General features: G+C 36.2%; 1 protein-coding gene across 5 annotated transcripts in view; it reads right to left on the reverse strand.

Annotated features, from left to right (window-relative positions):
* Positions 1-21,410, reverse strand: part of PDE1A (phosphodiesterase 1A) — a 402,616-nt gene that overhangs the window by 70,168 nt on the left and 311,038 nt on the right. For all 5 annotated transcript variants that reach the window (XM_053597603.1, XM_053597605.1, XM_053597604.1 and 2 more), the window contains 3 exons: positions 10,872-11,054; positions 4,272-4,338; positions 770-886 (listed from right to left, as the gene is read on the reverse strand). In XM_053597603.1, coding sequence (XP_053453578.1) covers positions 770-886; positions 4,272-4,338; positions 10,872-11,054 — 367 coding nt within the window. The remainder of the gene's footprint in view (positions 1-769; positions 887-4,271; positions 4,339-10,871; positions 11,055-21,410) is intronic.

Raw genomic sequence — 21,410 nt, forward strand, 5'->3', positions numbered from 1 at the left:
TTGGCATGGGACATATTAGTGACTCAGCAGTTCCTTTAAATCAAATGTGGATTGTTCTGACATACCCCTTCACTAACATATCAGCTTTCAATCCCCACTATTTAACTAAGATAGATGAAATAACAGTCTCATCCATCCTATAATCTTCAAATTTTTATATCCTCCAGCGTCAAGTAAGAAGGCTAATTCTTAAAAGGGTAAACACTTCCGATATAATTCATGAAGTCTAGTTTTTCTATTTGTAATGCAAGGTGGTTAAAATAGATGACTTCCTGTACTTTCCAGCTCTAAAAACATCATGGTTCTATATGAAATGATAAAAGTTACAAGCTGCAGACAACTCAGAAGTCTAGATCAAATCTTTTGCTTGGCTCAATGAAGTTAGTTAGAAGCTCATTCATTTCAATTTAAGAAAAACTGCCAATAACGGTTTATTCTGTGTTTTACGAACATTGGAGTTTAAATCATAACTCTTTAAGACATAGCTTTGAATCTCTGCTTGAATATTCTGTGAACAAATCAGGGGATGTTGGTATCTTGTTGGCCTCGTGACTGGATATATAGATACGCCAGTGAGTTCTGCAGAATGATTCTATCCTGTGGTGAACTTGTTCCCCTAGTTCTATGACCTGCCGACCAGAAGCATTCTAAAATGAATTGATTAATGACTCAATCAATTGAAAATTCACTCAAATGAAAATGCTACATTTTCATTCTTATTCAAGTAACCAATACTAAGAGCATTTCACTTTTGTCTTCTGTTTCTTACCTTGAAACGGTTGATAAGATCATATCTGGTAAACAGTTCATAAATTATAAACTTCAGACTATGCTCTCCACTTGCTTCATTGAGGGCAAATACATCAAAAGACCATTTATCAACATCCTGCAGAAAAAAAGAGTAAATAATTTAGGTGGAAATATCCATAGTTCTGTTTCTTTCTATGAAGAATATTTAATAGCTCAAGCATGTACATCCAGCAGGTCATGTTTTGATTTAGCCAAAACTGCACTTTTAACAGAGTCTGATATCACAGGGCCACTTAGTATCCACGAGTCCACAACCAGAAAAACAAGGACATAATGCTTAATATAGCCCCTGTATCTTCCCCTTAATCCCAAGGTCATTAAACTGATGTAATAAACTTGATAACACTAAAACATTTCCCTTATCTTCTATCTCTCTCTTACCTCCTATCATAAATTATTTTCCCAGCATGGACTTTCTTTTAAGGCAGAATTGTTGGTAATACAGGTGATGGCAGTTGAAGGATGGAAGGAAGATAGCCCCAATTTCTCTTCCTCACTCACTCACACAGGAGTTTGTAATTGGCTTAAAGATTTGGTATCTATGTTCTCTTTTAAGATGCAAATATCAGAGAGAGGTAGAGTGTAAATTACTTTTTTATATTAAAAGGTATTTTATTATACACTACTTTTCACTTGTTACTTACACTCTACCCTTGGCTGACTCATTTATACTTTCTTCCAAAAAGGGAGAGGTGGCAAGAGAGAGGAAATGGGCCTTTTGATTAAGGAAGAGGATAGTTATTTTGGTATTTCATGCAATTCTCTAGGGAAGCAGGCCTGTTGGGAAATAGAAAGGTACCCCCTACCAGGGAGAGGGCACACTGAGCAGGGCTATCACACCACTCCAGCAACCTCATGATTTTGCTTAAAGAGACCTAAAGAAGCACGGTAGTCAGTTCCGTCTACTGTTTACACACACACACATGCAGCAGGTTTAGTATTGAACAGGAAGTGGGCAATTGTAAAGCATTGATTTTGAACGCGAGTAAGTTCTTTTTAAGATTTTAATCAGCTAGTACATTTTTATGGAAGCCAATGCTATGTGCGATAACAATGCTAAAACTAAACTGAAAATCTGATAAAAAAGTTTTCAGTCTCTTTAAAAAAAAAATACTTCCCTTGAAAAGTAATAGTAACAGCTTCCAATGCTATTTTTAATCTCTTGGAAACAAACACCAATGAGATTTTTGTTTGTTTGTATGTATGCCATTATTAAATTCCTTGTATTTGGCCCTAATTTGATCCCCAAACACTTGCTTTATCTCTTCGCAATCATAAATCTTTAGAAGTTCTGCTAGAAGACATTTTACCACCAGGAAATCTCAAAGGAGGCCAACAAATCTTTTATCAAATTCCAAAGCTAATACAGAAGAGTTAGTTCAGAATCTTAGCAGGCTGCTATTTATATTTATAGTTCCAACTAGGGCGCTCTCACTGAGTAAAAGGTTAATTCTCCATTTCTTGGGAATTTTGATAAACAATGATGATTTACATTCATAAACCACTGCAGATGCTTGGATTTTATGTCATCAGAGGGAGAACAAACAATACAAGGAGGTTTCTCAGGGAATGGGAATTATTGAACTAAAATTTTCCACTTGGTGGTATTTCTACCCCCAACATGTTAGTTCATATGTTTTTACTATGCTACATGTTAGAAAAAGTTTTGAATTCTCTCATGCTACAATATGTTGTCATTTGGTTGTTTTTAAGCAAAGATTCTCAAAATACATAAAATAAAAATAAGTAATTTTCTTGCCCATGGTTGAGAAAAGAATAGAGGAGGCAAAATCTCTCAAGAACCAAGTACCCTTGGAATGTGCCATTCTAGCTATCTATTCTTCTTTATTACGAGTTGAGTATCCCTGAAGTGCATGGGACTAGAAGTGTTTTGGATTTTAGATTTTTTTTTCAGATTTTGGAATATTTGTATTATGTACTTACTGGTTGGACCTCCCTAATCTAAAAATCTGAAATTCAATATTCTCCAAAGAACATTTTCCTAGAGTGTCATGTTAGCAATGCTCCAAAAGTTTTGGATTTTAGATCACTGTAGATTTTGGATTTTCAGATTAGGGATATTCAACACATATGCTTCAGGAAAATAAATATGAAGAAGTACTACCACCCCGCCCCCCACAAAAATGAACTTTTTTTTTTTTTTTTTTGAGACAAAGTCTCACTATGTCACCCTTGGTAGAGTGCTGTGGCATCACAGCTCACAACAACCTCAAACTCTTGAGCTTAAGCAATTCTCTTGCTTCGGCCTCCCAAGTAGCTGGGACTACAGGTGCCCGCCACAACGCCTGGCTATTTTTTTGCTTGCAGTTGTCATTGTTGTTTAGCAGACTGGGGCTGGGCCGAACCTGTTTTTTTTTTTTTTTGGTGCAGTTTTTGGCTGGGGCTGGGTTTGAACCTGCCATCTCTGGTATATGGGGCCAGTGCCCTATTCCTTTGAGCCACAGGCGCCACCCAAGCCTACCTCTTTAAATTAAAAAAAAAATTAAATTTAATATGCAGCAGAGAAGCAACAAATATAAAGAATATGCTTAAAATAATTTTTTTTAATGCAATACAAATTTAAAATAGGAATGGAATATAATAAATCAGAAATAAGCAACCCAAATCTTCTGTTGCCATTATCCTTTAAATTCTTGGTTAATTCAAGAAAACCACCATGGTGATTTTTTTGGGAGACAAAATTAAATTTCCCCAACCACATTAGGTGATACAAAGAAATAAGGCATTTAAAAGGATGCTGTTCGTGCTTCCTTCGGCAGCACACATATTAAAAGGATGCTGCTATCAAAATAACATTTAGGAACAATACCCCTCCCCTCCCCGTACACACACACTAGATGCAGACAACTGAGCTGGTGACATTTCTCATTTCAGAGTTTCAACTTCAGTTATTTCTAACATAGTACAGCAATCGAACCTTAAAATATGACAGCCACTGGAGATGCTAAAGACAAGAGAGATACACTTTTTCTTAATTTTATCTTATAATTTGCATTTTTTCAGACCTAAAATTCTAAACATTTTCTTATATATGTTTTGTTTTTTAAAAAACTTTTATATGTGCTGACTAAAACATCTTTTTTTATAATGCATTTAACTCTTCCATAATATATTTATAACAAAACATATACATTTTGACAAGTACACATACTAGTGCCTGCTCAAAGTGAAATTCAAGATCCACCTAAATACAGCATGAAATAAAAGTCACATATGCCTGTGTGTACACACATGCATTTATAGGCATTGATGTTGTTAGTGTACACCAGTCATCGTTTAAGTCTACAATGAGTCATGATTTGGACCCAGCATGTTTTGTAAATGGTTAGAATATTTTTTACATTCTAACATGCAGACATGTTCTCCTTTTCTCCTAGCCATTTTAAGGAGATTGTTTAAAATGACTATTTTATAAATGAAAATAATTAAAATTATTTCACCTTTAATGTTACTATGACAGCTGCAGGATATGCCAGACCCACCATATGATATGATTTTCTGTACATTCTGAAAAAGACAAAAATAAGTGTATGTATAAAAACAATGTACTCAAAGTTCTTAGCTATTTATTAAATATAAGGGAAAACATTACTTTTGGCTTGTTCATCTTTTACCATTAGTTACATACTCTCTTTGTAGCAACAATGATAACTATAGCCACCATGTACTAAGCATTTATAATATGATAGATGTTAATAGCATTTTGTCTACTCACAACCACACTACGAAGTTAATGTAATTTTAGTTTCCATATCAAGATATCCTTCCCTGAACTTATCTTATTAAAACACAGACTGTACTTTGCATATGCAGCAATACTTTCTAATACGCCACCAAATCCATGACAATAGGATATCCTTGTTTTGTATCCATTCATGTGCTGAATGTCATTAAAATATTTCTGTTATGGCTTTTTGTAAAAATGGAAATTATAGGAGGGAATATGCAGTATCATCATCATTTACACAACTTTTTTTTAGTTAATAAGATTGGGAGAATCATATGGGCAAAAATTGCTTAAGTTTGTTCAAACTGTAATTCAATATTATTTATGAAAGATTATTTTTTGAAAGAAAACCAAGTATTTTTCTATTTCCACAACAGCATCAATAAAAAAGTATTTTTATAAATCAATAATTTCATTTTTTTCATTTTATAGTGGGCAATTAAAATGACATAAACCAAATATAGGAACTTCCATTACTGGTTCATGCAAGAATAGAATCAATACGGCATTCTAATACATAAAAAATAGCAGTAGGCTTCTATTTGGTACTCTGAAAGATACATGTTTCCTCCGTAAAGTCCTGGGAAGAAAGAATCCATGTCTCTTAATTCTTATATCAAGGTAGTCCAGCACACACTGCATTCCTTGGACTTATTCATATAACTTCTTCCTACTACCTGCCAAATGCATAGATAACACCAAATTTTAATTAAATATAATGATAAATATGGTGAATATAAGAAATAATTAGGTAGAAAATATTCTGTATCTTTCATAAAGCCATTATGAAAGATACCAACTTTTTTGATTCTATATACCTTATATTAAGAATTCATGGGACATAGTACTTTGTTTTTATGAAAAGGGCATCATTTTCTTAATGATAATGAAAGCCAAGTAATTAATCATGTTTTCCTTTTTAATCTTGACTTCTTGGAAGCTTAGAATTAAAATAATGGTATCTAATTATCTAGGCTAGGCTTTCTTGATAACGTATCTTCGTATTTTATTCCAGAGGTCTTATTACTTTATTTTCATGCTTCTATTTCATGTTTATTTTAAAAGACCACAAATCAGTAATATTAAAAAAGTTATCCTCATACTCTATTTCTATTAAAAGATTTCAGAAGAGTCTATAAATAAAAACACTGATGTTAATTGAGATAGTAATAATTATTGTAATCTTGCAGGGCAAGGAAACTACTAATAGTACTACAAACGATTTAGAAAATAATTACTGTTGATGATACTTAGTTTTTTAAAACAAATGTTTTTTTCTATTTTTATATCATTATTACTAAAAAATAGAGGTGCAGGGGAAATGAAAGGGTGATAAATAGGGAAAAGGGTCAATATAAAAATCAAGTAGGAATAAGAAATATTAAAATGTGAAATAAATTAAGCCAGTATGACTTCACGGACAGAAAAGCAGTATAATGTAGCAAAGAAAACACATGTTCTGAACCACAAGTTAGACACTCATTAGCTGTCTGACTTTCAGAAAGCTATTTAATGTCACTCATTTATAAAATAAGAATAATTATAAGCTTTTGTTAAGGCTACATGATATTAATGCCTAGGATAATACAATAAATATTCAATATAACTATTATTAGTAGTAAAATGATTTCCATTATTCTGCAGCCAATACTATTGGTTCCAACTATTAACATTGCTTAGAGCTCCCTGGGCTCAGTGGTAACTCTGGTGCCATTGAGTTTCTTACACTTGGAATAAACTGAGAAATGAATACTGATGCACTTTGTCATTATATGAAATATAAAGAAAGAAAAAGAGGTTTATCCCTCCAAAGTGAGAGAGAAACTTTCTGATTATTACACTTTTCTAATCCTATGATCAGGAATAGAATTCTAGGATAAAAAATTAGAAATAGAAAATTAACTGTCAAGCTGAGAATCAAATCAAAGATGCATAACAGTAGTAAGAAAGAAAATAAAATACCTGGCAGTATACTTTAAAGGAGGTGCAAAACTTCTATAGGGAGAATTATGAAATACTGAAGAAAGAAACTACAGAGGATGTAAATGGATGGAAAAATATGCCATGATCATGGATCAGAATCAACATTGTTAAAATGGCTATCCTACCCAAAATGATTTTAATTCCAATTAAAATACCAATGACACTTTTTTGCATAACTAGAAAAAATAGTTTAACATTTTGTTTATAACCAGAAAAACCCTGAATATTCAATTCAACCTTACATAATAAAAACAAAGTGAGAGATTATCACTTTACCATACTTTAAGGTATACTACAAGGCTATAATAACCAAAACAGAATGATACTAGCACAAAAACAGAAGCATAGACCCTATAGTTCAGACCAGAGAACCCAGAGATGAAATCATCCGCATATTCTCATCTGATTTTTGACAAAACAGGTAAATACATACACTGGAGAAAAGAAGCCCTGTTCAATAAATGGTGCTGGGAAAACTGGATAGCCAGATATAAAAGACTGAAATGCACCCTTCACCACTCATAAAAATTAACTTACAATGGATAAAAGACTTAAACTTAAGACAGGAAACTATAAGATTCCTTAAAGAAAATGATGAATAAACTCATATTAATATTGGTCTAGGGCAAAGATTCACGAAGAAGACCCCCCAAACAATGATAGTAACAATAAAAATAAATAAATGGGGCCTGATCAAATTAAAAAGCTTCTGCACAGCCAAGGACACAATCAAAAGAGCAAATAGACAACCCACAGGATGGAAGAAAATATTTGCATACTATCCATCTGATAAAGGACCTAGAACTAGAATCTACAAAGAACTCGAGCAGATGAAGAAATAACCAAACTGAGACCAAACCACTTCTACACTAGCAGAAGTACTAGTGGCCAGCAAACTTATCAAACAATGCTCAACATCTCTAATCATTAGGGAAATAAAAATCAAAACTACAATGAGATATCACGTAACTCCAAAAAGAATGGCTCATATTAGAAAGTCCCAAAACAACAGACGCTGGTGTGAATGTGGAGAGAAAAGCACTCTTCTATACTATCGGTGAGACAGCAAACTAGTACAACCTCTATGGAAACTTGTATGGAGATATCTCAAAGAACTTAAAGTAGACCTACCATTTGACCCCACAATTCCACTGCTGGGTATATACGCAAAGGGAAAATGTCATTTTATTAAAAAACACACCTGTACATGAATGTTCATGGCAGCAAAATTAGTAATGGCAAAGACGTGGAAACCCCCAAGTGCCACCAATACATGAATGGATTAATAAAACGTGTTATATGCATACTGTGGAGTACTATTCAGCCATAAAGGAAAATGGTGCTCTAGTAGCTTTTGTGACAACCTAGATGGAACTGGAGATCCTTCTTCTAAGTGAAATTTCACAGGAATGGAGAAACAAATGAAAGTAAACATCAAGGAAAATCAAACTGAGAAAAAGGGGAGGCAGAAGAGGGAAAATTCCTACACTGTCTGGGTGGGAGGCATACTTATAACCTATACTCAATTTGTGCAAAACACAAAGTACGTAAATAAAACACGTGTACCCACCAAATTCTGAAATTACAAAAAAAAAAAAGAAAATTAAAATGGAAAATCAAAATACATCATCCTGGAATCAGAATGAGCATGGGAGAAACCTTAATATGGTTGTCTGACACTTTAGTAAATGGGTGATATATTACAAGTTGCTGAAAAAGAATAATGAATTTCCTGGGCTCTTAGTGGTAGTGAAAGTCCAATTGGAAATGTGGCAGCTTACTTAACAAAGGTTTTATAATAATTACAAAATATAATTCAAAAATTAAAAGAAGATATACTTTGCGCCAAGCACTGGGTAAGGCAACAGGTTATCTAGTGGAGGGCAAGGAAAATACAGGGCTTATTCCAATAGTAAAAAGACATAAGAAAAAATAAGAAACAATACGGGATTATAGACTGGGATAAGAGCTCTGAGGTAAACCACAGGCTGGGGAGCAGTGCTAAGAATCCATACAGAGTGATCAAAGAAGGCCTGTGGAGAGCAAAAAGGACCAGGCACGTTGGAGAGTGAAGAGAATAATTTCTGACAGAGAGCACAGTAGGATTAATAGCTCCAAGACAGAAAGAGTTTAGAAATGTTCTTAGAATTGAAATCACATTGGAATGGTATATTCAGTCAAGGATGAAGGAAAAATCAAATGACATTACAAAGAAAAAGGAGACCTGACCAAACAAGACCTGATAAACAGGTGAAATCAGAAACTGTCAGATGGTTTTCAGATTAAGAGGAACAGGAAAAAATTTATATTTTAACACATCACCATGGAATGTCTCATGTGGAAAGAGTACATGAGGAAGAGAGAAGCCAGACAGAAATCCATTGACATAGTTCTGATAGCAGAGAATGGAGCCTTAGACTAGGGTTACAGGAGGAGATGGGGAAGAGGTATATTCAGGATATTTTGGAGGAAGTAATCACCAGGATTTGTTATGGTATCGAATCTCAAGAGGGGAATTTTTGAGAGAGGAAGCAACAAGAAAGCACTCTAAAAATACTTGCAACTTTTAAGATTGAAGATGATTACTTTTGAAAATTCAAAATAAACCTATCCCACTATTTTTAAGCATTTATCATGAAGTATTCAGTAGTGATAAAAAAATTATTTCATTTTCATGTGTCCATAGCACTTTGATTTCTTCAAAACTGCTTTTTGATTTGGTTACCTTAAGTACAATTTTGCTATTTCTATAGGATATTAAAGTTTTTTTATGTAGCATATGAAAAAATAGAAATTTAGTGTGTCAATATATTTAATAGAATTCTTCTTAACTTTATCTTGAATGGAAATAGAAATTCAGTTGCTTTGCATTCACAGTTTACTTTTTTATTCAGTTTGCCAAGTTCTGCAATTTCTTTGAAATGAAAAAAGCAAAATACATATTCCTTTAGCAAATCAAACATACTTTGATGTTTTATCTGTGATTCTATCACTTCCTGAAATAATACTTAGATATTTTTACTGTGATGCTATAGAAAAATCAGTAAGTGTCACAGTTGCCTAAGTTGATTTTTAAAATGCTAATATGGTTATAGAAATTCCTTCTCTTCGGCCTCCCTGCCTCAGACTTTTGGTCCCAGCTAGTGAAGTTGGCACAAGTTTTTGTACTTAAGGGGATGGTGTCATATTACCAAATTAATCAGACCATTTATTATTAGGATTTAAAAAAAAAAAACTAAGCCAATTAGATGCGGTTAAGAAATAACACAAAAGAAGCTGAAAAACACTCAGTGGATGCTATTTTGGGTGAAAAAGGCACATGCCAAAATATTAAAAGCTTTTATATACTGTGTTTATAATACATCTTTAACATGCACAGTATATTTCTTACAATGCATTCTCACTTTTAGAAACCCAAGTGTGCTTGCCATTGGTCCTTTAGTAGAGGGAAACTGAAGTTTGTAATATTTATGAGAGGTCAGGCCTAAAGATATCAGAAGAAGAAAAATAATGTGTTCTCTCTCAAATTTAAAGAATATCGACATAAGGTTTCTCTGTTCCTCATTTTATTATTATTTTCAAAATATTAAATATTTTATATATAATTTAATATCATTATTTTTAATCTAAAGGACTTCTGAGAATTACTTTTCAATTCTGTCAGATATAACATGCTTATTTTGAGTCTTTTTGTGGTTTTAGTTCTGAAACATCTTATTTCTTAGACATATAAATAAGCTGTGTTCTTAAAGGATAAAAGAATATAAAATTGGGTCATATCAACACGTGTTTCATGTAGGAAACTCTGGTGATTTGACTCAGTGTTTCTAGGGACCATCAAATACCCCTTGTTTCAGTGATAGAAATGTTAAGAAAAAAAATTCCCACGATGGAAAGATGACGAGAGTATGGTCATTTGTATTTAGGGAACAGAAAGGCCTGCTTCATTTTTATATGTAGAATGCTACCCCATGCATAATTTATTTGATGAGATGTTACATTTTATTCAGGTACAATTAGTTGTATAACACACAAACGTATTAGAATTGATTTTAAACAGTTATTCACAAAGGTTCATTTGAGGAGAATGACCATTCAAAAGTCTTTGCTTTTAATATTTATGCCAATTGAAAATAAATAAAAAAAGTAGAACCAGGCCAAGGTATTTTTGTTATAGGTAAGATTGTCATAATGTCCTAAATATGTCCATACTGGTTAAGACTGTCAGTTTTCCCAATATGTAAAATTTGAGGTAGTGAACTTTGAGGTAGCGAATACATGTGCTGCCATTCAAATTTTACTGTCCTGAACCACCAAAGATCTCACTTACCTTTCCACAAAAATTCCAGCTTGAACAGCATGTACAATGCTCCGAAATTTTGGTTTCTCCTCAGGTTTCTTTTTTGTCATCCCCATTTTCCGTGTAAAGGTAGAAGCCAACCAGTCGCGAACTTCTGATGGTACTGCATCAGTCTGAATGTCACCAAGCTCATCGTCTGTATCCAGCAGTCGCCTACAAAATTTATGCAGATCAAACATTAGAAAAGAGAGTAGAAAACTAATAATAAAAAATAAGCATTGCAGTGGGACTTAAAATATAGCAAATTACTCCCTTATTATCCCTTAATAAGAACTATTAAAAGAAATTGCGCTAACATTTGAAAAGCTCTTAATTTCTCAAATTGATCATCTTTTGAAATCAAAACCTAAAAGACTTGAGCATTTTCAGCTTTTTGTACAATGAAGCCAGTCTGGAAGTATCAATTACTAATATGTAGAAACATTCATATGCTACTCTAATTGTAAGATAGAGAAAAGAATCCATAAACACGTGCCTGCTGTCAGAAGCAGCAAGTGGCATAGAAGCACAAAAGGGAAATTGAATCTATAATAGTTGTCACATGTGTAAGAATCTTATATACATAGTACAGATAGTACATGCTATTTGAATACGGCTTAGGAATTTACAAAAGTCATTCATTGGTGCTATTTTATTGGGTAAGTATTTCTAAATTTTAGGAAAATAATAAGAGATCATTCTCATATTATCATTGGAAATTTCAAAAGTTAAAAGATGAAAACACGTGAAAATAAATGAAGTATTTTGAAAGCTTATTTCAGGTGACCAAGCCTATTTAAGTGGAAGAAACATCTTCAGTTCAGAGAAAATGCTCTCACGGAAGAGAAACTGGTGGGTTTAGAATTGCTGGACAAGGAAATCTAGGAGGGAGGCAGTGAACAGGAACTGGAACCTCTCCCATGCTGAAAACCTCAGGGAGACTGGACTGACCAGTAATAACAGCTGCCATTAAAGCAGAAAAGAAAACACCCATATTATAAGGCCACTCAGCTTCAGTAATCAAGAACTTCCTAATGGTCTCAAGTGGCAAGATCCTGTGAAAGGCTCCCTACCAAATACAAAAGCAGCTGTACTGAGCTGTCAGGCTTTGCCTCCAGGCCAAGTCTGCCTGTCATTTGAGTTGTTCTGTCCTTGCCAGTGCACCAAATTAAGAACTCAGAGCTCCTTTGGCACACTTCAACTTTGACCTGTGTGTTTCATTTGCTTTGGTAAATCTCTTTGCACAGACTAAGGCCTAAGGATTATGAGCCAATGAGGGGAATGTAGCCAGAGGCGGCCGTACATCTTAAAGACTCAGGGATAAGTCACACATCCTCAAGAAGGAAGGAACAAAACAAAATGGCAAAAAAAAGGAGGTCCACCCAAAGTACCCAGTGAGACCGAAGATAGGCTCAAAAGATAATATCCATAAGAGTACATCTTCATGTTCCTTTAAATGTTTTCCTATATGTTCTGCTGTTTTTTATAGACATGCAAAGACAGTTATTTACAAATATTTATTTTTCATGGTATTAAACATGAATTTACGAGATAACTTATGAAAAATAAACAGAACTGAAGTGCTGCAGTTACAAAGCTAAATGTATACAACTGAAGATAAAAAAGATTTATAGAGTTGGATGTTAATTCTCATTAATACTTACTCTATCCTATTTTTTACTTTCGTGTGGATCTTACGTTTGGATGATTTTGATTTTGATTTACCCTTACAACACAGAAATGGACAAGCAAAGCAAAAATTTCTTTTCCTCTTTTTGTCCATTTTAAATTAGATTCCTTAGCCCATCTCAGCAAGTCACTGAACTGTACAGCTTAAAAAATTCACTTTAAATCTTTAAAGATTATGCCATTTCTATTGCTCTTATGCAGTGATCAAATCAAACAACAGAGCAGGACAGGTGGAATAGGAATCCTTGTGGTGTAATCCTGTGATGTCACTGTGCTCCAAGCATTCCACTGCTGCCTTGTTTTATCAGCAAATCTAAGACACACTGTAATGGTTGCCACATCCTCTACAGCAGATGTTGATGACTTAAGGGTTTATGTCCTACACTCATGAATTACCCAAGACAGATCATCAAAAATGATAAAATCAACACACGGAAATGATAGTTCACTCAGAAGACTGGCGATCCTTAGTCATGATGTATGAGGTCACTTATTGAGAAGGAGACAGCATATAATCCCAGAGAGAAAGAAGGGTATGGATTAACTCATGGGCAAGGATAAAGGAAGAGGGTATGTAAAGAAAAAGCATGGAATAGGATATTGTACACATATAACTTAAAAAGGGGATCTTGAAAAAGTAACAAATAGCTCTGTAATGTTTATATGTCAACTTGGCTAGGCTACAGTGTCCAGTTTGGTCAATCGCCAGTCTACCTTCTTTTCTGTCAAAGTATTTTTTAGAAGTGATTAAGAGTAAAGCAAAATGTGGGTGGGCTTCCTCCAATCAATTGAAGACCTTAAGAAAGAAGAGGTCTCCCAAAGAGGAAGGAATTCTGTTTCCAGATTGCATTTGTACTCAAGACAGAGACATTGATTCCTGCCAGATTTTTTAGCCTGCCAGTCTGCCTTGCAGATTTCAGACTTGCCAGCCCCAATATTCACATAAGCCAATTTCTTAAAATAAATCTCTGTTAATGTCTCTCTTTCTCTCTGTGTGCATGCGTGTGCCCTATTGGTTTGAACAAGAAAGAATATTTCCATCACTTATGAACACTGTGTGGAAACTACTAATATGGGTTATAAATAGGATAAAAGATAAAGACTCAGCTTTCTATTAATATTCATTCAATGGAACATAACAATTTTATTTCTGGTACAAAAATCCTATTTACAATTGACTAAACACCATACTGTGCAGACAATGCAAAATTATTGTCAACCTATGAAGTGATAACAAATCGAAAAATGTAGAATGATTCCCCCTCATATAGAACTTGTATTCTAAAAGAAAGAGAATTTAAAGAAAATAGGGAGAATGATATAACAAGATTAATTAAGACTAGAAACACTACATTAGGTAAGATGGCCAAGGAGTTAGACCTGGGGAATAAGAAAGAATTAGACCTGGAAAAGGCTGGGGGAAGGACATTCATTCCAGACAGACAGCAGAGCAAGTGCAAAGGCCCTGAGGATGGATCAGCATCTATGTGTCTGAAGAACAGAAAGGAGGCCAAATGTGGGTGCAGGGTACTGAGTGAGAGGGACAGTGAATCAAGACAGGAGATAAATATAGGTAGAAGTCAGCTACTATCAGGCCTTGGAAAGATTCTGTCATTTTTACAATGAAAAGTCATTGAAGTGTTTCTAAGCAAGATGTGGTAAGATGTGCATTTCTAAAAGCCCGCTCTGTGTGCTGTGGGAAGAACAGAATAAGATGTAAGAATGATGTGAGCTTAGTTAAGAAGCTTCTGATAACTCAGCACAATTGGAAAAACGATCTTTTACTTTAAAAGTTCAATTTTTTCTAGGCCTTCATTGGTATTGAGCTGCACATCATTTTTCTTGTATGGTTCAAAACATTATTGCTGTTTTACTAATGTTTTCTTAGATTATAACTACTACTTTTTTTTTTTTTTTTGTAGAGACAGAGTCTCACTTTATGGCCCTCGGTAGAGTGCCATGGCCTCACACAGCTCACAGCAACCTCCAACTCCTGGGCTTAAGTGATTCTCTTGCCTCAGCCTCCCGAGTAGCTGGGACTACAGGCGCCCGCCACAACGCCCGGCTATTTTTTGGTTGCAGTTCGTCCGGGCCGGGTTTGAACCCGCCACCCTCAGTATATGGGGCCGGCGCCTTACCGACTGAGCCACAGGCGCCGCCCACTACAACTTTTTTTCTGTTCCATTTGCTTGATTCTCTTCTTCAGGGAAACACATTAGTGCCTCCAGAGATCTCTTTTATCCAGTTTACATATTTACCATTTTCCAATAAACATATTTTTTAAAGATGTCTTTTTCCTCATCCTCTTTTGTTTACCTTTTTCTTGTTTTACGTGTATGTCTTCAGTAATGTCTTAAAATCTGCAGCTTTCTTCCCTGGAGAGGCTTGTCTCCCCTCCACTTTGGCTTACTGAGTGATGTGCACCTATTTTTCACCTCCTTGTGTTATATCATTTATTTCTTAAGCCCATGTCTTTGTATTAAACTTATTCATTTATTTCTACAGAAGCGATGATTTTAATAAATGAGTTTATAGGACAAGCTCAAAGATTTGCACATTCCTCTGGCATGGGTTTTGTGTCACTTATTTTTCCCTAATTCTTTCTACCTTTATTCTTATTGTATTTTTGCATGGACTCTATGTGGGGGTTTTCTGAGAGTTGTTCATCCTTATAGAAGTGAACTTATTTCTGGATAGGACAGTTGAAGGGAAGGACCAGGACAGTATGATAAGTCTGGATGTGTGTCTGTGTGTCTAAGACTTGGTTTAAATTTCCTGTCTCTTTAGCAGACAGAAATAAGCAGCTACAGGTATCTTCTTTGCTCTATAGCACAATGGCAGAGATGGCCTGAGAGCATCTTCGTCTCCCTATGTTTACATCTCTGCTACTCCAGCGTGTGAGACCGGGAAGCCTCCAGTTAGCCAGCACTTGACTGTTTTGTTTGGGTGAAGAGGTTCTATTTTTTCTTTTAGAATGATTGTCATTCTCTAGAGGACTCTGCATTCTGCTCTCTCTGCCTGAGGTCCACAATCTTGGGCACCTGCTTCATTAAAAGAAAAAACAAAAACAAAAACAATAGCCTTTCTTTTGTTCTGAGACAGAGTCTCACTATGTCACCCTTGGTAGAGCACTACAGTGTCCCAGCTCACAGCAACTTCAAACTTTTGGGCTTAAGTGATTCTTTTGCCTCACCCTCTGAAGTAGCTGGGACTACAGGCACCCACCACAATGCCTGGCTATTTTTTTGTTGCAGTTGTCATTGTTGTTTAGCTGGCCTGGGCCAGGTCCAAATCCAGCATCCTTGGTGTATGTGGCTGGCTCCATAACCACTGTGCTGTGGGTGCTGAGCCAATTTTTTTTTGAGCAATTTTATGCTTACAGAAAAATTAAGTGGGTAGTACAGAAGAGTTCAAAAACATCTCATCTCCACTCCTCCATCTACAATTTACCCCACTATTGACAATTTGTGACACTGTGTTATATTTATTTCAATCGGTGAGCCAATATTGGTGATTATTGAAGTCCATGGTTTGCATTAGGGATCATTTGTTGTGTTGGACATTCTGTGGACTGCGGCAAATGTACAATGACATGTTATCTACCACTACGGTTATCATGCAGAGTAGTTTTATTGCCCTAAAAACCCTCGGTGCTCCACCTATTCCTCCCTTTCTCCTCCTTAACCCCTGGCAACTGATACTTTTACTGTCTCTATAGTCTTGCCCTTTCCTTTTTTTTTTTTTTGCAGTTTTTGACCAAGGCTGGGATTGAACCTGCCACCTTTGGTATATGGGGCTGGTGTCCTACTCCTTGAGCCACAGGTGCCGCCCATCTTGCCCTTTCAAAACTGCCCCACAGTTGGAATCACACAGTGAAAGCTGTTTAGATGGGCATATTTCCTTTAGCACTTTGCATTTAAGATTTCTCCATGTTCTTCCATAGCTTAATAGCTCACTTCTTTTCACTGTCTATGCATTCTACTGTTGAAGGACACCTTGGTTGCTTCCAAGGTTTGCAATTATGAACAAAGCACATCTGTGTGCAGGTTTTTCAAACACATTTGAGTAAGTGCCAAGGAATGCAATGGCTGGACGGTAATAATAACAGTGTGTATAGTTTTGTAAAACACTGCCAGACTGTCATCTGAAGTGGCCGTACCATTTTGCAACACACCAGCAATTTATGAGCAGGAGGCCAGGCCCCCAACATTTCCTGCCTAGCCGACTGCAGTGCCTCCCTTATGGTCTCTCAGCCCATCAGTCCGTTGCTCCTGAGCCATCGGTCTTTCTTCCCTCCATAGCCACGATGTCTGTGTTAAAGTGTAAGCCAGACAGTGTCGGTGCCTAATTCATAAAGCCCTTCATAAGTCACCCCAAGCTAAATCTCTAACTTATTTTTTAACCAGGATCCTTTATTCATTTTGCTCTAGTGACACTGCTATTCTTGCTTGTATGGCACAGAGCAGGAGGTCAGTATATATCCCCTGGATGACTAGGACCAGTCTAGAAGTATTTACACTTAACTATTATAACTGATTACCTCTGGGGCGTGGGGTGAGGATGGAAATGCTAGAAGAAGTTTTAGTCTAGGATCCGTATTATTTGAGAGGTAAATTCACTATTGCCAATCATCTCCCCCCTTCATTGCTTTTAGGTTAATTTTCCCTTGAATAATTACTTTACATTTTGAAACAAATTGTGAAAAACATGTATTTTTGGCATAGAAAAGACTTTAAACATTTTTCATAGCTTTTTTTAATAAAGTCACAGGAAAGGAAATTAAAAATGTATGTAGTGTTTACATGCCTGTAGCCAAGAAACTCAGCATTTCGGTTAAATACTAATTCTTTTGTGTTCGTTTATCAAGTAGAGAATGGCAAAAAAAATTCCTAATGAAGACATAAACAAGTTGTAGCAGGTTCATTAGGTTAACCTGTCTTTACTAAAAATAGATAACTAGACAGGTGTGATGGCACCTGCCTGTAGTCCCAGCTACTCAGGAGGCCAAGGCAATATAATTGTTTGAGCCCAAGAGTTTGAGGTTGTTGTAAGCTGTGATGATGCCACGGTCCTCTACACGGGGTGACAGAGGGAGACACTCATTCTCAACAGAAACAACAAAAACCTTTAGTGTAGAGAGAAGACACAAGGATGAAACCTAAATTTAAACAATTTTAAAAATAAACTAAAAACCTGATGGCACATCCTTCTCCCTGCTCCCTTCCACCTCTTCCGTCCTATCCATTTTCCCTTTTCTGAGCAGCTGCTTCGTACTCTGTGTCCTCCTTGCTCTGAGCACCAGTGGCTTCTTTAGTCCATCTGCCCGTGCTGTTTAGGACAGAATGAAATCTATAATATAAAGTAGGATGAAAATCCTGAACTTTCCAGGGATAGAGAATTATCATCAACAATTTTCTTATGCATGTATCTAAGATATGAAAGTAACTGAATACTTACACAAGAGTATGTCACATGTAAAATATATGACCAATTATTTCATTTTTGAAAGAAATTTGGGCAAGAAGGATGACAAAATGAGATCCCAAATATTGTAATTCATTTTGCTTTACAAACATTCAATATCTTGATTACTCTTTACCCTCATGTAAGGAGGCAGATGGGCATAATTGTTTATACCATTAATGCTCTTAAGAAATGAAGACTTTGTGTTTAAGAAATTTAAAACATGATTCAGCACCTGTAGCTCAGCGGCTAGGGTGCCAGCCACATACAGTGGAGCTAGTGTTTGAACCCAGCCTGGGCCTGCCAAACAACAATAACAACTACAACTACAACCAAAAAAAAAAAAAAAAAAACATAGCTGGGCAGTGTGGCAGACACCTGTAGTCCCAGCTACTTGGGAGGCTGAGGCAAGAGAATCACTTAAGCCCAAGAGTTGGAGGTTGCTGTGAGCTGTGACGCCATAGCACTCTATCAAGGGCAACAAGGGAGACTCTGTCTCAAAAAAAAGAAAGAAACAAAGAAAAATTTAAAACATGAGAGAATAATTATTGGTGCATTTTTCTTAAGATTCTTAAAATGCACTATACAGCAAAAAATTAGCCAGGCGTTGTGGTGGGCGACTGTAGTCCCAGCTACTTGGGAGGCTGAGGCAAGAGAACTGCTTAACCCCAAGTGTGTGAGGTTGCTGTGAGCTGTGATGTCACAGCACTCTATGGAGGGTAAAAATAAAAAAAAAATAAGGAATAAATATGTTAAATGTTATTACTCTTTACCTCTGAACATAATTCCTTTCGTGTTTACTATAACTGTTTTTTAGTCCCACTGGAGTCATTAACCATAAAGTGAGGGGGTCCTAAACACAGATGGGTGTTCATAGGGGCTGGAGAGCTGTGAAAACTGACCCTGTGTCCAATCCATGATCACTGATCCTTGAAAGCTATTTATACTCCAAATTTTCTCTTGAAATTAGATGACAAAACTCCCAAAGGGCTTATATTTTGAATTAGAAAGTTTGTAGGGAAGGGAAGTAAAAAGGCGACGGCCACGGAAGAAGAGGTCATGGGATTCTGACTCTTACAATTACATGTCAGTGAAATTATTTTTATCCATGGTAGACTCCTGGAAAATGGTTATACCCAAGTACCCACATGGTTCTTTCCAGACAAATGGTGTCCACATTACGTCCCATAAGCATTAAAAATCAAGTGCTGGATACAATTAGGAGAAATTGTTTTCTCAAGTTTGAAATTTCCTTTTCCTGATTTATTATTCTTATAAAGGGCACTTTCACCAAGCAAGTAACTCATTTAGTTTTGCCCCTAATATTTGATGGGCCCAAGGCAGGAGCACATTTCTTCCAAATACCATATACCTAAATATTTTAAAGTTGTATATCAGGTGAACAAACTGTTATATGCTCTATCCTGCTCTTAATAAGTTTCATAAAAGGCTGACAAGTCAGGTTTGAATTAAGAATTCTCAACCCTTTGTGTGACAGAGCCAGGCCAGCTGGCTGCAGCTTCCCCTCTATTCGCACCTCCTGCTCACTCAGGCCCTCACTGTATAGGCCTCACACAAAAGCAGGTGGACACCATAGCCCCCAGTATCGCCATCAACCAGTCTGGCCTTGAAAGCAGCTGCTCCCTGGTCATTCACTGGTGGGAAGGTGAACACCAATGGTGTTTGGGCCCCCTTGGGGGCAAGGACCTAAGAATGATGCTCATTCAGACTTAGGAGACAGGTTTGCAGACCTTGGATAGAGAATTCTGATGTCTCAGTGCTCAAACGATGGTAAAGGAGAATACTGGGCATCAGGGCAGGAAATTCCAGAGTTGTAGCACCTAGAAGAGGAAGAAGGCCAGGGGATCCAAGTTCTTCATGTCTTGGACACCTATATCCCACGGGGAAGGGCGTAGTAAAGAGGGCCATTGTTTGGTACCTTGAGTGGGACATCATGTCCATAGAAGCTGTTTTGGCTTCACTGACCTGGAGCTACTGACCCACTAAACTCATATGTTCCAACTGAAGCCCTTCCAAGACAGCTAGGGGAATTAGGAGAGGTTGATTTTTCTGCAATATGGATATTTCTTTGATTAACACATGTCTGTGTTCTGAGCTGCCTAGACTTTTCCCCAAGCCCAATTCACACCACAAATAGCAAAAAACAAAACAAAACCCTAAAGGTGATACCAATCCTTCACTCAGGATTCAGACTATTTGAAGACAGATATAGACCAGTGGTTCTCAACCTTTCTAAGGCCACAACCCTTTAATACATTTCCTCACGTTGTGGTGACCCCCAACAATAAAATTATTTTCCTTGCTACTTCATAACTGTAATTTTGCTATTATTATGAATTGTAATATAAATATCTGATATGCAGGATGTATTCAGGTGACCCCTGTGAATGGGTTGTTTGACCCCCAAATGGATCCCGACCCACAGGTTGAGAACCGTTGATATAGATGATAACACCAGCTAACTTCATTGCTTTCTTGCTATGAACCAGCAAGGAGGCAAACTTCAGCTCACTTAATCCTCAATAATACATGTACACCACGAAGAAGATCTAATATTATTATTACCTCTATTTTACTAATAAATAAATTGAGGCACAGACATCTTGAGTGATTTGCTCAGGGGCACAGAACCAGGAGGGGCCATGCCACAGTTGGACTCATGTATGATGGTTTCAGAGTAAGTTCTTAACTACCGAGTCATCCTCCATACCAGCTGCATGGATTTTAAAAGTACCCAGATTACCTTCACATTTGGTGCATAATGTCAGTAATCATTATTCTTGATCTCATCTCTGCCTTGAAATTTAGAATTAAAAATAATTAATCTTAAAAACTCTCAAAGCTGGGTGCAGTGGTGCATGCTGGTAAATCCCAGTGACTCCGGATCCACAGACAAGAGGATGGCTTGAGCCCAGGAGTTCAAGACCAGCCAGGCAACAGAGTAAGACCCTGTTTCTTAAAAAAAAAAAAAAAAAAAGTGGGGGGGAAGTCTTAAAGGAGTTTGGACCACCAAGGAATTTTGGGTTGGAAGAAGCTTAAATTCGTTTTCCAAACACAGAATATCGAATTATATTTCTCGTAGAGAAATATGTCTGGATGGCAAAATTCAGGCTACTTTGAAGTACAAAGAATTAAATGTCAGGCGGAAAAATGGTAATATATTTGAAATGCCATGGCTCCTTGTCAGTAACCTACTTCCTGAGTACTAAATACATTTAAATTATTTCTTTCAGGTCACCACCAAGAAGCATGTTTATATGTTTATTTATTTATTATTTAGTCCCTGTCTTTTTCCAAAAAGGATTTAAAATGGCAGGTTTGCAGATATTTATCTGAATTTTTTTTTTTTCAGCAGTT

Source organism: Nycticebus coucang, chromosome 7, assembly GCF_027406575.1.
Source record: "Nycticebus coucang isolate mNycCou1 chromosome 7, mNycCou1.pri, whole genome shotgun sequence".
Taxonomy (NCBI): domain Eukaryota; kingdom Metazoa; phylum Chordata; class Mammalia; order Primates; family Lorisidae; genus Nycticebus; species Nycticebus coucang.